The 21,738-nt window shown below is 40.1% G+C and overlaps 2 protein-coding genes across 3 annotated transcripts in view; both read right to left on the reverse strand.

Moving 5' to 3' along the window:
- HTR2C (5-hydroxytryptamine receptor 2C) overlaps nt 1-21,738 on the reverse strand; it is a 288,932-nt gene that overhangs the window by 106,818 nt on the left and 160,376 nt on the right. The gene's annotated exons all lie outside the window — the stretch shown is intronic.
- LOC109253687 (COUP transcription factor 2-like) lies at nt 1,264-2,731 on the reverse strand. The gene is given in 2 exon segments (XM_019426893.2): nt 1,264-2,314; nt 2,474-2,731. Coding segments are annotated over 2 exon segments (1,266 nt in total). The 5' UTR covers nt 2,689-2,731.

A 21,738-nucleotide genomic window follows, 5' to 3' on the forward strand; every position in this document is an offset into this window, starting at 1 on the left:
ATTTGGGGTATAGGCCTGCTCAGCAAAAGATTTTTTTTTTTAAGATACCAAATAAATAATACTTTAATTTTGGAATACTCTCATTTTCCCCTGGAATATAACACTTGATCAAATAATTCAGTTATTATATCTTTTACAGTATACTGACATATTGCACTTAAAAACAAAACCAAACCAAACCTAACTGTAAACTCGAAGATACCGAATGAATCATGTTACCTATAAGTGCCAACAGTGTTATTCTGTCATGCTGATTTCAACTACATTTCTTTAAAAAAAGGGGGGGATGATATCAGCATTTATAACATAAAGGATTTCCGAATACACAAATGTAGGATTTCCATAACAATTCAAGAACTAAATGGGGCTCAACTCAAAGTACAAACGTTCACTTTCTATTCAAAACGACAGCATGCGTCTTGGACACATTTGTTGCCGCCAATAAATCCTACAGTCCATCCTCTAAAGTGTTTTTAAAAATCTAGGTTTGTCATAGTGTCTTTTGAGGGAAGAGGCAGGGTTAAGGGAAGCTAAGTGTTGTATGTGATTCCTCCAGTTCTCAAATTAGAGTGCTCGATTTCATCTAACGTTTTTGGATACCACTTGTGTGTTTCCATCATCTTGGAATTGCCTTTTAAAGTTTTATGTCTTCCTGTGATATTTTCATGGACTCAGTTTTAATTCTTGCAGAACATACATTTTAAGGATACACAGCATTTTAAGAAACCAAGATTATATCAAAACGTATTATAGAGCCACAGAATAAAGTGGTTTGGAACTAGAACAGTACAAGAAGAGAACAGCTCGAGGTACATAGATAAAACACAGTTAATAATTTGGGGGAAAAAGGCTTACTTTCTCTCCATTCTGCACATTTTCTCCCAATCTCCTTAAAGGCGCTTTGGGCAATATTTTTCACAAGTTTACCAAAACAAGAGCAAGACTAATTTCCTTTTTATACAAAAATAAGTAGCAGGCTGTTCTGACATAAGAATTTTTCAGTTTTTTTGTTTTTGTGTGTGTGTGTGTGGGGGGGGTGTTTTATTTTTGTTTGTTTTTTGGTGTTTTGTGGGGTTTTTTTGGAATTCTGTAAAAGTTCATTTGACAGTCTCTCTTTTTTTTTTTCAAACTCACAGTCCATTAAATTCTTTCCCTCCCTTCTTCTGGCAAACTTGTAACATCCCTTTTATATCCTTTAACGGTATTAAGCAAAGAAACCAGTCTACCTCTTTGCTCTCTCCGTTTCAGCCCCCTGCCCCATTCTTATTTTGACATTTTTTGAAGTGCCACGTACGGCTAGTTATTACTGCTGTAACTGTTACCTGACAGTAACATACCCCGGATGAGGGTTTTGATGGGGGTTTTACCTACCAGGTGGATGAAAAATAACTGCTCTATGACTGCGGAGGACACGGTGCGGAAGGAAGGGAGGCGAAGCAAAAGCTTTCCGAATCGCGTTGGTTGGTCCTTGTACTGGTTCCTAACGTATTGCTCCAGGGCGCACTGGGACTTCTCCTGCAAGCTTTCCACTTGCGCCGCATCGGAGAGACCGCTGGCATCTGAAGTGAACAGGACGATGGCCTTGAGGCAGCTGTACTCGGTGGGGTCGACTTGCAGAGCTTTGAGCTTCTCGGTTTGCTCTTGGAAGATCCGGACGTTGTCCATAAAGACGGCAACTTGGTCCGAAGACATGGGCGTGTTGTGTAAGCAGGTCGAGGCCAGGAACGAGACCACATGGAGTGGCATGGAGCACCGCGCCCAGTTCAGCGTGAACAGCTCGCACCAGGTAAGGCGAAGCATGGCCACCTGGTCGCTGAGCGGCAGGGCCAGGAAGAAGGGTATGTTCCGGGCCCATTCCACGGCGCCGAAGAGCATCCGCGCAGCCTGTTCGCAAATGTCCTCGAGGCTGAGGATGGTGTTGGGCGGTATGAACTGGCAGCTTGACCAAGGCAAGGGGTTGGGCTCCGCGCTGAGGAGCAGAGAAACATACCCAGACAGGTTCGGATAGCAGTCGGAGGGTTGCCGGGTGGTCAGCGCAGATGGCCCGTGGGCTGGCTGGGTGGGCGGTCTCCTGTTGCTTTGCACTGCTTCTGGTTTCATACCGACGTCGAGGCACTTTCTGAAGCGGCAGTACTGGCACCGGTTGCGACGGTGCTGATCGACGCGACAGTCTTGGTTGGCTTGGCATCTGAAGCTCAGGTTCTTCTTCACGCTGCGCTTGAAGAAGCTCTTGCAGCCCTCGCACGTGAACTGGCCGTAGTGCTTGCCGCTTGCCTTGTCCCCGCACACCATGCACTGGATTTGCTGTTGCGGCGGCTGCAGTGGCGGCGGCGGCTGCAGTGGCGGCGGCGGCTGCAGTGGCGGCGGCGGCTGCAGTGGCGGCGGCAACGGCGGCAGCAACGGCTGCAGTGGCGGCGGCGGTGGTGGCGGTGGCGGCGGCGGCGGCAGCGGCTGCAGTGGCGGCAGCAGCGGCTGCTGCTGGTTACCGCCGTAGCCGTCAAAGCCACCCTGGTCGTCAGCCGCCATTTCGGTCAGCATGCTGGCTGGGCTCCCTTGTCTGGGCATCTGCGGCATATACACGGCCCAGGGCAGTGGGTTTGGCAGAGGTGGTACCTGTAAGACTAGGCTGTCCTGAAAGCCAGACATCTCATCCTGGGGTTCGAACTTCACGGGGACTCCTGTCTCCATATCTGTGAGGGCCGCGTCCGTATTTCCCGCTCCCCCGTCTGTGGACGATGGCGGCTCCGGGTCTCTGGCACCGGCGCACTGCCTTTTGTGTGTATGATTGTGCGACAGGACGTAGGACGGCGCCCCCAGCAGGCAGGGCGCTGGTTGGTTGAGGTTGGTTAGTTTTTCCTTTTTTGTTTCTAGTTTTGCAAAGTTTTATCAGCCTCGCTGGGCCCGTGTATTTGTTTTATCTGTTTCCCTCGACGAAGTTCTACCGGTTTGGAGGGCTTCCCGCCAGAAAGGGCTGGGTAGGTACCGCGCGAGAGTGAGGGGAAGCCAAATATGGCGAGACAGAGGGAGGCTTAGGGAGAACCGCAAGTGGACTGTCTGGATTCAAGACAGAAATAGGAGCCGCTCCCCCCCGCCAAAAAAAATCTGTCCAAAGATCTCACTTGCGTTCACTCTCCCCCGCCCTCTCTGGTTCACTCCCAGAAAAAGATTATTACGGGTTTTTTCATTTGGGAAGCCTCTGTTGCCTGGGAAGTGGGTCACTAGTACAAATGCACGCAGAAGACTATCATTCTTGGTCTGTGTTAACATTTGTAATTGCTTTCATCATTTCCATTCCCTATGGCTCGTAAGACTTTTTTTTTTTTTTTTTTTTTTTTTTTTTTTTTTACCACAGTCACTTAATAAAATAAAAACCAGAATAAAGAAGCAACCCAGAGTCTTCAGCAATGATGGCATTCAGAGGAAACTTTTGTCACCAATAAAAGACCGTATAAAAACTCATTTTGAGGGCGAAGGCTAGGGAGAAATAAGCTGATACACTGTGCAAGGTGATCTCAGACCAACTAGGTGATTTCAGAACTTAAGAGAACTGTTGGGTTGAACCGTATGAATTTGCTAGTATTCAACTCTTTTGACTCACAAAACATGCCAATTTCATATAGCTTATCCTAATATCAATCACTTCTTAGGGAACAAATTTATGAGAAGCAGCACCATATAATACCTAAGGACTTTAGAATGTGATTGCTTGCAGGTAAATCCTACCTCTGTCGCTTAAAATATGTGTGATTTTGGGTGAACAATCGTATCACTCTGTGCCTCAGCTTTTTTATCTGCATGATATTTGGTTGTATTACTAAAGGCAGCAATTTAAGTATATGCTTTACTGTTTGTTGTATAATTTTATTTCTTCCAGTTTGGGGTATTTACAAGCAATAATGCTGCAAATAATTCTTCTACACGTATGTTGGTGCTCAGTTGTAAGGCATTCTCTAGACTGTATACTCAACAGTGGAAGTTCTGGATTAGAGGGCACAAACTTAAAAAAAAAAAAAAAAAGCTTACTTATTTTGAAAGAGAGGAGGGGGGAAGGGGCAGAAGGAGAGAGAAAGATCCCAAGCCGGCTCCACACTGTCAGTGCAGAGCCTGACACAGGGCTGGAACTCACAAACTGAGAGATCGTCAGCTGAGCGGAAATCGAGAGTCTGACATTTAACTGACTGAGCCGCCCAGGCGCCCCCCTATACTTTTCTAAGATTGCTATTAATGCTGTGCCATTTTTCAAGATAGTTTTATCAATTTACATTCATTCCCATCACAACTGTGTGAGTTCCTATTGCTCCACGTGTTTGCCAACACAAGTATACTCACAGTTTCAATTTTGCTCATCCAGTGACTATTTACTGGTGCTTAATTTTGGTTTTAATTTCCCTGATCACTACTAAGTTTGAGCAGCACATACAGAAAGGTACTCCGACTCATTTGGACTTCTTCTGTGAAGTACCTCTTCAACTTTAGTTGCTTTTTGTCAACTGCACTGTTTGCTGTTTTTTAACTGATGCATGGCGCACTATGTTCCAAGACTGTGATCCACTAAATGTATAGCTTGGGTTTGTTTGACCATTGCAAATCACTGTGTGCCCTGGCTTGTGGTTAGAATTGATCAAAAACAGGTTCCCTTCACCCCTCCGCTCCAAGGCACTTTTCCTTACAAACTGCAGGGGTGAGAGTGTGGTTCAGGTTTGGGTCTGGTTTACCCTTCTATCAGGGTATAGTTCTTTAGGAAGCCGACTTAAAATGAGGATGATCTGTTTGCATTCCTGTCCGCATACTTTCAAACTCCCTTGTTTAGCAAATTATCTGTAGGGCAAAAGGTGCTTCAATCCTATATCGGGGTTCCGCCCCCAACTAAAATTTTGCCCTCGTTATTCCTTACTATCTTGTCAGTTCTTTGATATGTGTACACACACACACACACACACACACACACACACATCCATATATCCAATATACTTATTTGGTAGTGTTGTTCCAAAAAGCCCACTTTGCCATATTTCAGAAAACAGAACTCATTGCTGAATAAACCCATAAAATCTTGTCCTGTGCCTAATGCCTCCAGTTCTCTTACGAATTAGTTGACATCTAACAAGGGGCAACCAGGCTCAGAACTGGAGAGATTTTCATTAAAGTGTAGAGTTATTTGAAATACTTGCTAGCCTTGGACTAAAACCATTCCCCAGTGGCCTTTCAGAGTAGCGGGAATGTGAGTCTGAACGAGCCCAGGGCCCCACTGTTCACGAGAAGCAGTTGTCGCCTTGAGTTTCGAGGATTATTACTTAGACTATGAGGCCGTTTTAGAGATTTTATGCGTAAAACATCGATACCGTTCACAGGTGCCTAACTCTGCTTCCGATATGCAGGGCACAGAAGAATCCATATTCTGTGGTTCTAATGAGTGTAGGGAAGGGAGGAGAAAGATTTGTTCTAGTATCTGCTCTGCCACATACCGTCTGTATGTGTGCACCCACCTTGGGATTTCGTTTCCCTTCCGAAAGCTTGAGAAAATTGCCTGTTTTATCTGCTTTACAAGGTTCTTCAGTGATAAATGGAAAGATTATGCACAAATGAGTTAAATATTTAGGATATCAACTACAGTCTCCCACCCAAGATAACACATCTCTACAATTTTGCTTCCACTGTTCTTACTAGTTATCCACTGATACGAACCAGATTCAGGTCTAGGCACCCTTTATTACCTTAAAGACCTGTGCAGACAACTGGAAAATGAGGCTGCAACCAGAGGCAATTTGTTCTTTTGCCAAAAGCCTTCTGAAATGGAGTCCCGGGGAGGTGGGTCAGTCCATGATTAAGGTTCAGGTGTAGGATTTATACACAAAACTTCTCATATTCTCTTTCGTCATTTGGCCCTATATATATTTTACTTTCCATTTCTTTTGTTTGTGCAGACTCCCAAGAGATAGTAACAGAAAGAGAATCAGGATGAGCACTGGAGTCTTTAGCCTGGAGCTTAAGGTTTTTTCCACCTCTGACCTGGGACAGCAAAGATTCCTTACTACACAGCACAACCCCCCATCTAATCCCTAGAGGGTCAGTCACTGCCTCTTACATAGGATGCTTAATGGTAGCTCATAGGTAGCTTTGTTTTCAAAATGACAGACACAAACTTTTTTCTTTTTTTTTCTTAATTTTTTTTTTTTTAATTTTGAGACAGAGGGAGACAGAGCGCGAGTGGGGGAGGGGCAGAGAGAGAGGGAGACACAGAACCTGAAACAGGCTCCAGGCTCCGAGCTGTCAGCACAGAGCCCGATGCGGGGCTCGAATCCATGAACCGTGAGATCATGACCTGAGCTGAAGTCGGACGCTTAACCAACTGAGCCACCCAGGCGCCCCAAACTTTTTTTCTTTAACATGGAAATGGCAACAAAAGCATATATGAATGGGAAAATGAAATATGTATGATTATTTCCCTCTCCATCTATATATATATATATATATATATGAAATATGCATGATTATTTCCCTCTCCATCTGTCTATCTATCTATACACACACACACAAAGACGCTAATCAAATACTATTCACAAGGGTAGACAGTCATCGCATTTGTAAGCTGGCTTACGAGATGTTGCATTCTTTTTTCTTGTTCTGTGATCTCATTCTACTATCCTATCTTTTTTGGGGACAGATGGTCAGAAGTTGGTGGCATGTGAAGTTAAACAGAATTTTCCTGGTCACTTCTTTTCAGGGCTTCCAAAATAACATTCTACTGCAATAAATTCCTCAGAGTAATTTCATTAATAATATTACAATATCACGCGCATACTAAATGCCAGGTGTTCCATACACGTGACCGCAGACCTTCAGTGCCATCTGTTAGATGCTCGTTTCTGTTTTATAGATGAAGAAATTGTGATTCAGAAGTAAAAAGTCATTTGTCCCAGGTGAGAAGAAGGTAACATAAGGATTTAAATCCATGTTCGTCCGATACCAAAACCCATTTCCTACAGCACTATGACACCTCGAGGAATACCACCGAGATTTAGTGGCATTTCATGCTTATTGACATCTGCATTGACAGATGGGCTGACGAAGCACCTCCGATACATTTCACTTGCAATGTTAAAAAGCCGCTTCGAAAAAGGAATGCGACTAATCCTTTCATCGACAGTACCACCCACAAATGGTGCAAACCTTTGTCGTCATGTAGACATAGGCATCCTCCCCTTCTGCATTTCATCTTATTTCCTGAAGAAGGATGTTACAAAACCACTATTTGCCTCAAGGATTTTAATTAGAAATGGGTATCTCAGGGGCACCTGGGTGGCTCAGTCAGTTGAGTGTCTGACTCTTGATTTAGGCTCTGGTCATGATCCCAGGGTCGTGGGGTTGAGCCCCACATCGGACTCCACTCTGAGCGTGGAGCCTGCTTAAGGTTCTCTCTCCCTCCCTCTGCCCCTCTCCCTGGCTTGCGCGCACGTGCTCTCTCTCTCTCTCTAAAATAAAATAAAAAGGAAACAACAAAAAAGAAATAGATATCTCAGATCTCCATGAGTTACCTTTAGTCAGAGTCACTGAATTTAGCCGCTGCTGATTTTGAAATTTCTCTAGGAACTGGACAATAATTTTTTTTTTTTTTAAAAATGAGAAAAAAGAAAAAACGCAGTAGCTTCAGATTCTGACTCTGACACTTTTGGTATGGTGTTGAATAATTATACTCCAAAGCCATTGCTTCCTTATCTGTAAAACAAGATCATACGATACACCCTGTAATGTTGTTATTGTGAGGCTCAGACGCCGTAATGTGTAAAGTGATTAGCAGAGTTCCTGGTACTATAGTAACAGTAAAGAAACCTGAAGCTGCTATTTAAAAAAAAAAAAAAAAAAAAAATTCCCTAGGAATTGTTCAAGGCTGATGCTGAAAATTAGAAGTTTTACCTAGTGACACTACAATAGAAAATGCTAGCCTATGTAACATTTATTTATTTGTTTGTTTGTGGGTTTTTTTTTGTTTTTTTAGACTATGTAACATTTAAGTTATTCGAGTATTTTGTAAAAAGTGAGTAGGTTCCTTTGGGGCTAGGGCCCTGTTTATTCACCTCTGTATTCGTAATGCCAAGCACAAGGCCTAATACAGGGTGAACTTTCTTTCCTTTTAAAAATTTTTTTTTAGAAGTTTATTTATTAATTTTGAAAGAGCGCGAGCACGAGCGGGGGAGGGGCAGAGAGAGACTCACAAGTAATGGTCATTTTATTTATGTATTAGTGCCGTTTTTTAACACAGCAGATGGTAATTGAGGTAAAATTTTTATTTATCTATCTAGACATCAATATATTAGTGTAATTATCAATATATATTTTGTCAATCTATTAGTAAAAATGTTATCAATATATTAGCTTTATCCGGATGTTTTTGCCATCATGTTTCTGTTCCATAGTATTTTGTCATGACATTTTACACTATATCTATTTTTCTTTCACAAGAACTAGCAAGAATTTAGATATCTCTGAAAGCTACAAAATATAAGCAGTTGTATTTTTAATAAACTATTAGTGAAAAGATGCGATCCTGAATGTGTGCGTGTAATTAAGTTGCATTTCTCTGTTTTTCCTCAATGTTGAGTTGGCTTTGAGTATATTTAGCAAGTATGAAGAAGACCATTTATGAAGCAGTTTGATAGCTGGGAAAATGTCACCTACTTTATCATAGTCATTTAAATATTGCTGCTGTAAGTTCTTTTTGCACTGGTTGACCATGCAGACATGTCCCTCCACTGTATTTCTGAACTATATATTATGTGTTCAATACATTGCATCATTAGCATGTAACCCCACGTTGTTCATTATCTTTATTTAAAATTTTCTTTTACTTTCTTTTATTTACTTTGAGAGAGAGAGAGAGAGAGAGAGAGAGAGAGAGAGAGAATCCCAAGCAGGCTCTGCACTGTCAGCTCAGAACCCGATGCAGGGCTCGAACTCACAAACCGTGAGATCACGACCTGAGCCAAAATCGGATGCTCAATTGATTGAGCCACCCAGGCGCCCCTGTTCATTATCTCTTTTTCCAAATTGTGCTTCCCACAGACACATACAAACACACACATGTATAAGTATATTATAAACTCCCTTGTCGGTAGGGATTGGGGTTAACACATTTGTATTTCCTGTGTTTTGTTTGTTCAGTGCTAAAAAACAGATATTGAATGTGTTTTATATTCACTGTGATTTAGCACTTGAGTTATAATAGTTTAATTATGACCTTTATTTTCTTTGATCATTGTTAGATCAAAGATTGTTGGAACATCTCCATCCTGGTGGCTAACTGGTTGTTTCTGGACCCACAAGAGTTTCTTAGAGTGTTAAAGATAGTAGAGTTTGGTCACAGGGTTGAATGGGATGGAGTGGCTTCTGGGTAAAATAAGGTTTTAATTTCATTTAGATAGATATTTTAGGAAGGATGCAGAAAGATATTTTAGAAAGGATGCAGAAACCAAATCTGATAGCTATAAAATTAAATGTACAAAGTGAAAGACATTTTGAGAATTATTTGATTTATTTAATTAGTTAATAAAGGAAAATGTTTAATTTCAATCCCTGGATGAATTCTGTGGTTTCAGTTATCTGACTTGGCTGACTAAAAAATGTAGTGAATATGTAATCGCAATTTTTGGAATGCACCTGCTGCTCAGCAGAAGTGATCTCTGACAGATCAGATCAATATCCCAAGATTGCATTGACAAACATAACCTTTATTGTTGAAAAAGAATATAATTCTGTTTGTTTCCATTTTGAGATGATTTAAGAACGTATGCTCCAATTTGACAAAGATTACTCCAGGATTTAACCTTTAGAAATTATATATGGCTATTTTCTTTTTAAAAAATGTTTATTTATTTTGAGAGAGAGAGAGACAGCACGAGCACAAGCAGGGGAGGGGCAGAGAGAGAGAGAGAGAGAGAAAGAGAATCCCAAGCAGGCTCCATGCTGCCAGCACAGAGCTGGATGCTGGGCTCGAACTCACGAACCGTGAGATCGCAACCCGAGCTGAAGTTGGACACTTAACTGACTGAGCCACCCAGGTGCCCAAGCATATTTTTTTCAAGTCAACACATATGCATTGTTTTTTTCCTGCCAGATTTGTTAGGTATGGATAATAATACCTATAATGAAGGCCTGCTCTGAGGTTGTTGGTTTTTTTTTAATTTTTTTTTAACGTTTATTTATTTTTGAGACAGAGAGAGAGACAGAGCATGAACGGGGGAGGAGCAGACAGACAGGGAGACACAGAATCGGAAGCAGGCTCCAGGCTCTGAGCCATCAGCCCAGAGCCCGACGCGGGGCTCGAACTCACGGACCGCGAGATCGTGACCTGAGCCGAAGTCGGACACTTAACCGACTGAGCCACCCAGGTGCCCCTGCTCTGAGGTTTTGATGAACGATTTAAGTAAAAATATTAAATTTGAGGAACTGCTATTATTTATATGACATAGCAAAGCAAACTGGAAAGAGTATAGACTTTGAGGTTAGATCCATACTTCCTTATTGTACAACCTGGACTTAGGTTTCCTTATCTATAAAAGGTAAATAATAGTACCTACCTCATGTAGTTTTATTAGGTTAAGTCATAAGTTTTGAGTAAAGTGTTTGGCATATAGCTGGGCCCCAATATATATCATAGCTATCACTATTAATCTTATTTTTGTTATTGTTATTGTGTTACAGCATAGAGGCATATAGTAATTTCCTTAAGCCATAAGTGAGTTGAGGTTTTCCTTTTGTGGTCCTACTATTTTTCCTTTCTATACTTTTATTTTTATTTTTTATTTTTTCTTCATTTTTAATGTTTATTTATTTTTGAGAGACAGAGACAGAGCACGAGTGGGGGAGGGGCAGAGAGACTGAGACACAGAATCCCAAGCAGGCTCCAGGCTCTGAGCTGTCAGCACAGAGTCCCCCGCGGGGCTGGAACTCGCATACAGGGAGATCTTGACCTGATCATGACCCAGTTCATGATCCGTGGAAGTCTGTCGCTTAACGGACTGAGCCACCCAGGCGCCCCCTCCCCCTTCTGTACTTTTATTTTTCCTATTAACTATCACCTGTGTGCTGTTAAATTGTCATTTTTTTTTTCAAGTAATCCTAACACGTCTGGAAAAAATGCAAGAGAACATGAGAGTTACAAGTGTCATATAATGGCATGAGCAATATCTTTTAAGATTCTTTGTTTATTTCACAGTAAAAACTAGACAGTTCTTAATCACACTGGCACAATAGTCTACATCAGAATTAAATACAGTCTTAGATTTCCTTACTGCCTCTTCCCTCTTTTATGTGGTTATTTACATAACTAATTAAAATGAAACTTAGGTGAATGAGTCACAGTAAAAATTCAGTAATTTATAATTATTTATGAAATGGTGGTCTTCAACAATTGCCTTTACGTTTTTAAATGAAATAACTTTTGGGGCGCCTGGGTGGCGCAGTCGGTTAAGCGTCCGACTTCAGCCAGGTCACGATCTCGCGGTCTGTGAGTTCGAGCCCCGCGTCAGGCTCTGGGCTGATGGCTCGGAGCCTGGGGCCTGTTTCCGATTCTGTGTCTCCCTCTCTCTCTGCCCCTCCCCTGTTCATGCTCTGTCTCTCTCTGTCCCAAAAATAAAAAAATAAAAAAAAAAAAAGTTGAAAAAAAAAGAAATAACTTTTGGAGAAGTATTCATTTAAGTTTCCTACTCTACTTAAACTATAAGACATTTACCTTACTTCATTATAATTAAACCGAACCAAAAAATATATATATATATTTATATGTAAACTATAAGACATTTACCTTACTTCATTATAATTAAACCGAGCCCATATATATGCACATATATATGTATAGGTATGTACATATATGTATGTATATATACATATATGTGCATACCTATACATATACATGTATAGGTATATACCTATACATGTATATGTACGTGTATACATGTATATGTATACATATATGTATATGTATAGCTATACACATATATGTATATATACATATACATATATGTACATACATACACATGTGCATGTATATATATGTATACATATGTATATATGTGTATATATAATACTAAAACCAAGAAAATACCTCCAGAATATTTGCTTTGGTAGAGGTAGAAATACACAGTGTACATTTTCATATGCATATCTTTAAAAAAATGTTTATGTATTTATTCTTTTGAAAGAGAGACAGAGTGCAAGTGGGGGAGGGGCAGAGAGAGAGAGAGACATAAAATCTGAGGCAGGCTCTCAGCTCCGAGCTGTCAGCACAGACCCGGATGTGGGGCTCGAACTCATGAACTGTGAGATCATGACCTGAGTCAAAGTAGGACACTCAACCGCCTTAGCACCCAGGCACCCCTTTATGCATATTTTTTTAATTATAGCTAGAGACTTGGTTCAATGTAATATAAAAAATAATATCTTAAAGTTGTGTCAAGATTTGCTTACTAAATTTTTTCAATTTCAGTCTTTAATATTTACAAATACCTATCAAGTAGATGCTAGGTGAGATCATGTAGATTAAAATACTTACCACGATAAGTACACAGTAAAAGCTAGTCATTAGTGAAGGAGAATCTAATTCTTAGATACATCCATTGATTTGCCCAAAGTCACAATATTAATACGGCATTATTTAAGAGTCATTTGATCAAAACAGATCTAGTTAAAAGACAGTAGTTTTTAGTTAGAATTGGAGCAAAGAATAGGAAACTACAAAATTCAAACATGTATATGATTAACGTTAATATTTAGCTTTAATATAACTTTTCTATTCAAAAATTTTCATTTTATTGGTAATTAAGCAAAATGTATTATAATGTTTAGTAGAAATCGCTTGCTGTCTTTATTCTTTACCCCTATATCCCTTTTAGAGAACATAAGGGTTGATTACGATGGTTTTTATGTCTCACCCACGGGTGACATTCATGCATATACAGAGATTGTAATCAAGTTTTTGAGGAATTGAAAATCAGACGTCAGTTTCTCCCATCACAAGAAAGACTTCAAAGAACGTAAGGAATTGGGGCGCCTGGGTGGCTCAGTCTGTTAAGGCTCCAGCTCTTGGTTTTGGCTCAGGTCATGATCTCACAGCTCGTGAGTTCGAGCCCCCGGTCAGGCTCTGTGCTAACAGCACAGAACCTGCTTGGGATTTCTCTCTCCCTCTCTTTTTGACCCTCCCCAGCTTGCTTTCTCTCTCTCAAAAAAATTAATAACTAAAAAAATTTTTTAAAAAGAACACAAGGAATTTACTTTTCATTATTTTTCTACACTCTATTTTGAATATGTTTTCCATTTCAAATGAAATATATGAAACTTAGCTTGGGCTATCAGTTCATTACCACATATTTAGCTTTTCTCCTCTGTACTTGTTACTAAAATAGGGAGCCCAGAAAAGTTCTTTCTCCCTATAAATACAAATATGGAGACGATATTAAGCCAAGAATATATGAGATGGAGTTAAAGCAAAATAGAAAAATAAATAAGTGCTTGGGAAATATTAAATGTCTTTCTTTTAGTTCTCCCTCAAGGTTTTTTCCTACATAATCGTGAGGCGAAAATACTGTATGGTTTTCATTAGCTAGTGTAATTCTTTGGCATTCTAAAAACTGAACTCTATCTAGAATAAGGAAAGCTTTTGCTCTGCAGAACATGGTCTGACCTAACTATCCTATGTGTACTGTAAGTACTGATTCAGAATACTTTCTTCCCTGCTGCTTTCTGAATCGGGTTAAAATCCACAGAGGCCGCGATCCTACAATTGCGTAGAAAATAGAAATAAGGATCTGCCATGGCTCGGGCTGCTTTGTGATTGTATATACACTTCCATAAAGACCCTCACATGTCTCTTAACATGTAATTAAATAATGAAGATAGAGATAAACCGGGGCATCTGGGCGGCTCAGTCAGTCAAGCGTCTAACTCTTGATTTTGATCCGATCATGATCTCACAGTTTGTGAGTTCGAGGCCCACTTTTGGGCTCTGCGTGGACAGCTTGGAGCCTGCTTGGGGTTCTTTCTCTCCTTCTCTCTCTCTACCCTTCCCCCACTTGTGTACGCGCTCTCTCTCTCAGAATAAACATTTTTTTAAAAAAGAAAAGAAAATAGAGATAAATAAACAGGTAGCTCAAATTCCATCTCTGCTACCTATTTTATTAACCATTTCTCAGTGAGAAAAATCCACAGTGTAGAAAAAAATCTCACTCAACCTGTTTGTCATGTTGATATTCTTATTTAAAAAAGAAACACTGTCCTGTCATTAAGTCATGGAAAAAACTCACAAAGCTTATTTTGGGGACTTAGTTTTATGAGAACAATGTGCAGAGCACCTGTCTTTGGTATATTTGGAATGCAAAGCAATTAGAGTGCAAAGATTTTAGATTTCTTTTTTTTCTCATTTTACTTTATCTTTTCTCTATATACTTTATTGTCCAATTGGTTTCCATACAACACCCAGGGCTCATCCCAACAGGTGCCGTCCTCAATGCCCATCACCCACCCTCCCCTCCCTCCCACCCCCATCATTCCTCAGTTTATTCTGTTTTTAAGAGTCTCTTATGGTTGGCCTCCTTCCCTCTCTGTAACTTCCCCCCCCTTCACCTCCCCCCTTGTCTTCTGTTAAGTTTCTCAGGATCCACATAGGAGTGAAAACATGTGGTAAGATTTTAGATTTCTGATCCTTTATTTAACACAAAACAAATTTCGGGACTCACAGAATATAGAAATTTGACTAAGGGGGAAGAGAAAGAAGTGAAAGGCAGTTTTCAAGATTGAATGACTGCCCTTTGAAATAGAGGCTAAGGAGGCTATCCTTAATCGTCTCATAATGTGTAAGAGTGAAGGTTATGGATACCCAGTCCATTCATTTCTAAGTAGATTTTCTTATATGTTCACTTGGATGGCAATAAGAGATAAAAATGTCTTCTGAGTTATTAAAATAATATCTAATTAGTGAGTAGTGTTTTCATCTAGGAACAGAAAGAATTTACTTTTTTTCCTTGGACTAATGACTGATTAGCTCCAGCAAATTGACTCTCACAACTATAGGCACATAACCCTGTTGTACGAAATAGTAATTCTTTTCATCTCCCTATCATACACAAAAGCTGTATACTTCGACCTCCATAATGATAATTTCAGGCTCCGAGTAGGTAACTTGTTCAAAGTGACAGCAGTAGGAAGTTTAATTACAGAATCTCAAAACATAGAAAAACACCTAGAAAATACCTAGTTCAAACTCGTACTCGAAGGAGAAATTCTTTGTACAAACTCCAGCAACGGAGTTTCCTTGAAAAGTAGAGCTTTTCATCAATAAAGACCATTTAATCGAACCCTAATGTGCTTCTTTATCTTCTCCCATTTATCTGGCTCTTATGTTTTGGAGCCATAGGAGCATGAAAATCCTTCAACTAATTGAAGACATATTCTGACCCTTCCCCACTTCTTCATTCTGTCTTGGAATCACATGATAATAAAGGCTTTGAAACCTGGGCTTTCAAACTTTGTGTCTAAGAGGGTGTTAAGAGTCTGAGATGCACTGAAATGCATTACAGATGCATTATAAATGCAAAATAATGAAATTATTGTGAAGAAAGCTATGGTTCTAAAAGAGTGTCTAGCAGCTAGGGCCATGTATAGCTCTAGTGAACGTACGATAAGCGTTAACTGTTATTATCACTCTAGGGTCCGGAGAAATGACTCCTGGACCTACCGGAGGTTATTTTTTCAGTTACGCTACTCTGTGTCTCTAGAGCCATATCGAGTCAGGAAGCAAGAACCAGCATTTGGCTTGAGTCTTCACATTTCCAGGGCTCAGTGGCAGAAATACAAGTCTGAACAGCTGGGGAATTGGGGCCCTTAATATCGGCCATCGAAAGGAGAATGGAGGTTAGCCTTTTACGGCCCTAAAATCCGGTAAAATTGTATGCTTCAGCTTTCCTTACCTTTATTGACTGTGAGCAGTAAATGAGGTAGTGGACACAGAGTTAAGTGCTGAAGGATGGGAGTATGCCACCCCAAAGTAGGCCATTTGGGCATACGAATTCTTTTGAGCTAAAGGCAACGGAGAAGTGATAGATGGAGAAAAAACGCTCTACTCCCCCTTTCAGTCCAACAGTGTAGTATAAATTTCCCTCTTTTAAAGTTTCTCTCTCCCATGCCAAGAAGAGAATTACTCTTTATATCTATATCTATCTATCTATCTCTCTATATAAAGATTTCTTTTCTTCTTTTCTTTTTTTATAGCTAATGATATTCTTTGAATTAATTATTTACTTATTATAATTTATTGTCACATTGGCTCACATACAGCATATACAGTGTGCTCTTGGTTTCGGGGGTAGGTTCCCGGGATTCATCGCTTCCATGCAATGCCCAGGGCTCATCCCATCAAGTGCCCTCCTCGATGCCCATCACCCACTACCCCCCCCCACCTCAACCTTCAGTTTGTTCTGCGTATTTAAGAGTCTCTTATGGTTTGCCTCCCTCTCTGAAACTATGTTTCATTTTATTCTTATTTATTTATTTATTTATTTCATTTCTGAGGGAGAGAGAGAGAGAGAGAGCGGAAGAGGGGCAGAAAAAGAGAAAGAGAGAGAATCCCAAGCAGACTCTGTACTGTTAGCACGGAGCCTGCCTGACGTGGGGCTGGATTCCCCCAAAATCATGAGATCGTGACTTCAGCCAAAATCAAGAGTTGGAGGCTTAACTGACTGAACCACCCAGGCACCTCTTTTTTATATATTTTTAAGTTTGTTTCTTTATCTCGAGAAACAGAGAGAGAGAAAGAAAGAGGGACCGAAAGAGAGAGAGAGAGAGAGAGAGAGAGAGAGAGAGAGAATCCTAAGCAGGCTCCCCAGGGTCAGCATGGAGCCTGAGGCAGGCCTCGAACTCACGAACCGTGAGATCATGACCTGAGCCGAAATCAAGAGTCGAAAGCTTAACCAACCGAGCCAGCCAAGCACCCTGAAGAGAATTGCTCTTAATCTCTGGAAACACACTTATCCTCCCCAGGATCGCAAGAAATTGAATCTGTATAGCAAACCTTAGTAAAATAACCTTTACCTTCTATTAGTTTTCTCCACATATTTACCTTCCACGATATACCACCCCTAGAAGCTCAAAGCCCTTTTCTTTTTTTTTTAATATGAAATTGTCAAATTGGTTTCCAAAAGCCTTTTTCTTTTGTCTTATCACTTCTCCCAATATATTGCTCTTTGTTACGATGGTCCATAAGCCCCAGATCCAGCTGCTTCTTTGGGTCTTGTTTTCTATGAAGGCGTTCATATGTATCATAATAAACTCTCTTGTTAATCTGCCTTTTGCCAATTTAATTTGCAGGGTCCCAGGAACGTTTTTCCTCCCATATAGTGCTCGGTTAAAGCCAGCTATTATAATTATCATCATCACCTTCCTTACCATCAGGGGGTGACACGAAGCAAGCATTCAGTTAGGTGCTAGATGCTATTACTTAGCTTAGACATTGCTGGCTATGTGCCTGTGGTCATACGACCCTTACAAGTAGCACTGGAATGTTCATTAAAATTACCTTTTGAATTTATTTTGTGAATTTATTGGAGGATGAAAGCCGTAATTAATCGGCCAAAGCTGCATACCTCTAAGGAAAAAAGAAGAGAAATAAAGTGCAAAGAATAACTAGAGAAAGCAGACTCTAGAGATACAAACCAGAACTTCTGTTCTAGAGAAACAAACCAGAACTTCTGGATTGTATTCTTTAATATAGGTCACCGCAATTTTTCATAAGTATATTGATTTTACACTTAAAATTGAAACTTACCTGGTAAAAATTTTTTTTTGCCATAGGATAAAGAGCTTGCAGCAAAATGATTATGTGTATCTGAAGAGGGAAGGGAGATATTAGAAGACGTTTGAACCAACAAGTTTGGTTGACCTGTGAAAGATTCATAGGTCTAGATGGGTGGGGGCAGGAAATCCCCAGTACCTAACCTCATGAGTCATTCATTTATTCATTTAAAAGATGCCAGATACAGGGATAAAGTCTAGGTATGTACAAGCACACAAGACTGGCAAGGTCACCGCTTAGTCTTTCAGAGGGCGGAGGACCGGATTGAAGGCATCTGTAAATAAACTCTAAATTAGCCCTACAGAATGTGTCAACCCTGGGGAGACGACAATAAGGAGAAAACGAAAAAGAAAACAAAAAGCCGTTTTGCGCAGGGATTCTGTGAAGGGGGCAGGGACGAGCATTGGTCTTTCAATGTTTGGGTAACAGAACATTCCACAAAGTATGGAGGGACATAGTCCTAACCTCTGCAAGGAACACTGAGTACAATAGAGACTGAAGCAAATGCGGTACCATGTGATATCTTGAGGGCAGCACCAGGTAACAGCACCCAAGCCAGGGAAGCAGCATTCTCATGGAAGGCGCTGGTGGTGAAATGGCAGAGCATCAACAGAGACCACAATGCCTGGTGGGAGATTGTGGATGCCCAACAGACATGGCGGTACTCAGTGGATGCCCAGCAAATGATGATGGATGCCCAGTGGCAGATGATGAATGACCAGCGGATACAGTAAATGGTGGCAGGTGATGGCAGATACATACGTGCTTGACGAAAGCCCAGAGCAGCTGCAGCAGCGCGTGATACGGATTGATTCATTCGTGATTACATGTGAGACAGCTCGTAGGGACTTGTAGAAATACTTGGACGGAACGTGTGTGTTTTTCTAGGGGACTGGAGTAACTTGTTAGGCTAATGGGGATGAACAAGCCAGTGGCTGTAGGGTATTGACATCGAGGTTGTCTCTCTTGTGCTCACACGCTGTGAGGCCTGTCTCCAACTTGAGTGCCTTTAGGGACAAGGTAGGCAATATGAGGAAGACACCTAGGTGTGAGAAAATGGGGACTAACAGAAAACACAGCAAAGATGAATCTACACGTTGTTGAAAGGTATCCAGTTTACAACGTTTTAAAATCGTTGGCTAGGCCCAAACAAAACTCACCTGCAGGCAGAAGTCAGATAAAGGGCTTGCCAGCTCGTGACCTCTGGTTTAGGTGAACACTGAGTATCGGTGTCATAGAACTTAATATATCATTTATCTAAGAATGTGTATCACCTTTACACAAATAAGAAAATGAGCTCTGGGTATACAAATTTTGGAGCTATTTTATGCACATGAGAAGACTGTCTTACTACTTGTTAACCAATTCAAAGAATTCGGAGAGATTCTGCTTATCACCTGTGTAATTGTATACACCATCGCTTTTCCAAAATATTGAGGACAACTTGGGCTCCACTGAAAGGGTTTTGATGGAATCCCTGAAAACCCCTGGGATGACGGTGAAAAATAAGAGGGTGGATCTATAATTCCTAGATAGATTTCCCAAGTCTCTTTTCTAAGTGTATTTCTGGAGTCTGGGTTGGACAATATCTATCCTTTACTAAAAGGTATAAATATCTAGAAAGAGAGAGTTAGACTTTAAGGAATTCTTCAAAAGAAATGAAGATAAAATTATCTAATGGAGCAACACTTAGCTTATAAGCATATGTCCCATTTTAATGGAATAAATCCCAAAGAACATTTACCATCTTTATGTGTGTGTGTGTGTGTGTGTGTGTGTATACATACATATATATATTTGTATATATACATGTATATATACATATATATATTTGTATATATACATGTATATATACAAATATATATATGTATATATACATGTATATATACAAATATATATATTTGTATATATACATGTATATATGCATATATATGTATATATACATATATATGCATATATACACATATATTTGTATATATACATATATATATTTGTATATTATACACACATATAGTAAATTTGTAGGAACATAGCTAAATATAAGTTTGGTTAAACATTAGTTTCTTCATGTTTAACCCGTGAAAAAAACAAATCATGGATATTATTTTGTGAGGATTAAATGAGCTGATATGTGCAAACTTTTTTTGTAGAATGCCTAGGAAATAGCATGTTCTCAATTAATGACATTTATTATAAAATGTGAAGATGAAATGTGATTGTAGTCTTGTGCTTTATGGGGTTACTAGTCAACGATTTTTTAAATTTTTTTAAATGTTTATTTATTTTTGAGAGAGAGAGAGACAGAGCATGAGCAGGGGAGGGGCAGAGAGAGAGAGGGAGACACATAATACAAAGCAGGCTCTAGGCTCTGAGCCGTCAGCGCAGAGCCTGACGTGGGGCTCAACCCCATGAACCCTAAGATTATGACCTGAGCCAAAGTCAAACACCCGACTGAGCCACCCAGGCGCCCCACTAGTCAACAGTTTTTGTTCTCTCTTCTTCTAGTCTTCAAATCTTTTCAAATTCCCATAACATACTTAAATAGTTCATTAATTTTCTTTGTATACAGACAATCCTCTGGTATATTTTGTTAACAACTAACCCTCTTAAAACTGACACAGGAATTTTAGCTACTAGACTTATTTCTGATCAACAGATTTCTTCACTCAAGTGAAGAGAGGACCAAATCCAATACACTTAGCCTTCTCAAATGGATACAAATGGAGTATTTAGGTAATTCTTACAACTGGCCCTACTTTGGAAAGATATTATAAGGAATTCTTTAAATCTTTAAAAAAAAAAACATAGAGAGGTTTCCTTGCTTTAGTCCATTAAAATGGTGCGTTTGTATTGTGGTGTTTTCAATTTCTAAAAGTATTATTCTCTGAATAAAAAGAAAAGCTAGTGAAATAGATCACGCGTTTCCTTAACAAATGGCCTGGAAGCTACTTTTGCGCACAGAGAGGTTTGACTGAATGAATTGCATGCCAGTGGTGAAGGGGTGAACCTCTGTCCCCCAAATCCTCTGGGTGATTAGTTTGGTTGAGGACTTGTAAATGAATGATAGATATGTTGTTGTCTGAAAAAAAATCACGGCTGTCACAAAGAGGTTTTGGGTTAGTATTGTTCCACCGTGGCAAATTAAATAATGGATGTCAAAGCATCATGAGCAGTAAGTGGTAGCTATTAGGTGATAATGTCTGGATAGAGAATCAGAAATTCAAGAATGGACTGCCTATATTTGCATAAATTAATCCAAAGGCTTTGCAAGAGAAATCGCTCTCATCTGGCATCCCCATACATTGGTGGGAGAAAATTACCTGAGAGAAAAGCTGTAAAAACTTGGCAGGAAGACTCTTGGAGGATGCCCATTACAAAACTATGTAGAATTTGTCATGATTAATAATGACGATAATACATTAAAGTTTAATCCTGCAAAGTTAATCAGACTGGCAAGTGTGTGGTATAAACAGTTACAGTTTTCTTTTTTGCCTATTCCTTTTTGCTTGTTACGGGGTCATTCGCCTCTGCTTCCTCCAAAAGTATCTGTGTTTTATGAATGACAATCAGTTTCTGAAATGAAGATGCTGTCTGCTACTCTTCTGTTTCTGCCTCACCAACTAGACTGTAAATTCCATAAACCTACATCTCTTTTCTTTTCCTCCTGTATCACTATACGTATAGCGAGTGGTCAAAACTAATGAATGAATGATGTTGAATGATTCCCACTGAATCTGAGTAAATGGTAATGGGGTGGGAGAACCCCACCGAGAAGAACTATGGGTGGGGAATAAGATGGCAATTTCCAAGGTGCAGTAGTGTGTGCTGAGAAGTTATTACTCCATGAGGCGTGAGAAAGACGGATCAGACCCTAGAGCAGGCAAGATGTCTGAGGGCATGGC

Source organism: Panthera pardus, unplaced genomic scaffold, assembly GCF_024362965.1.
Source record: "Panthera pardus isolate Hobbes unplaced genomic scaffold, ASM2436296v1 HiC_scaffold_27, whole genome shotgun sequence".
Taxonomy (NCBI): domain Eukaryota; kingdom Metazoa; phylum Chordata; class Mammalia; order Carnivora; family Felidae; genus Panthera; species Panthera pardus.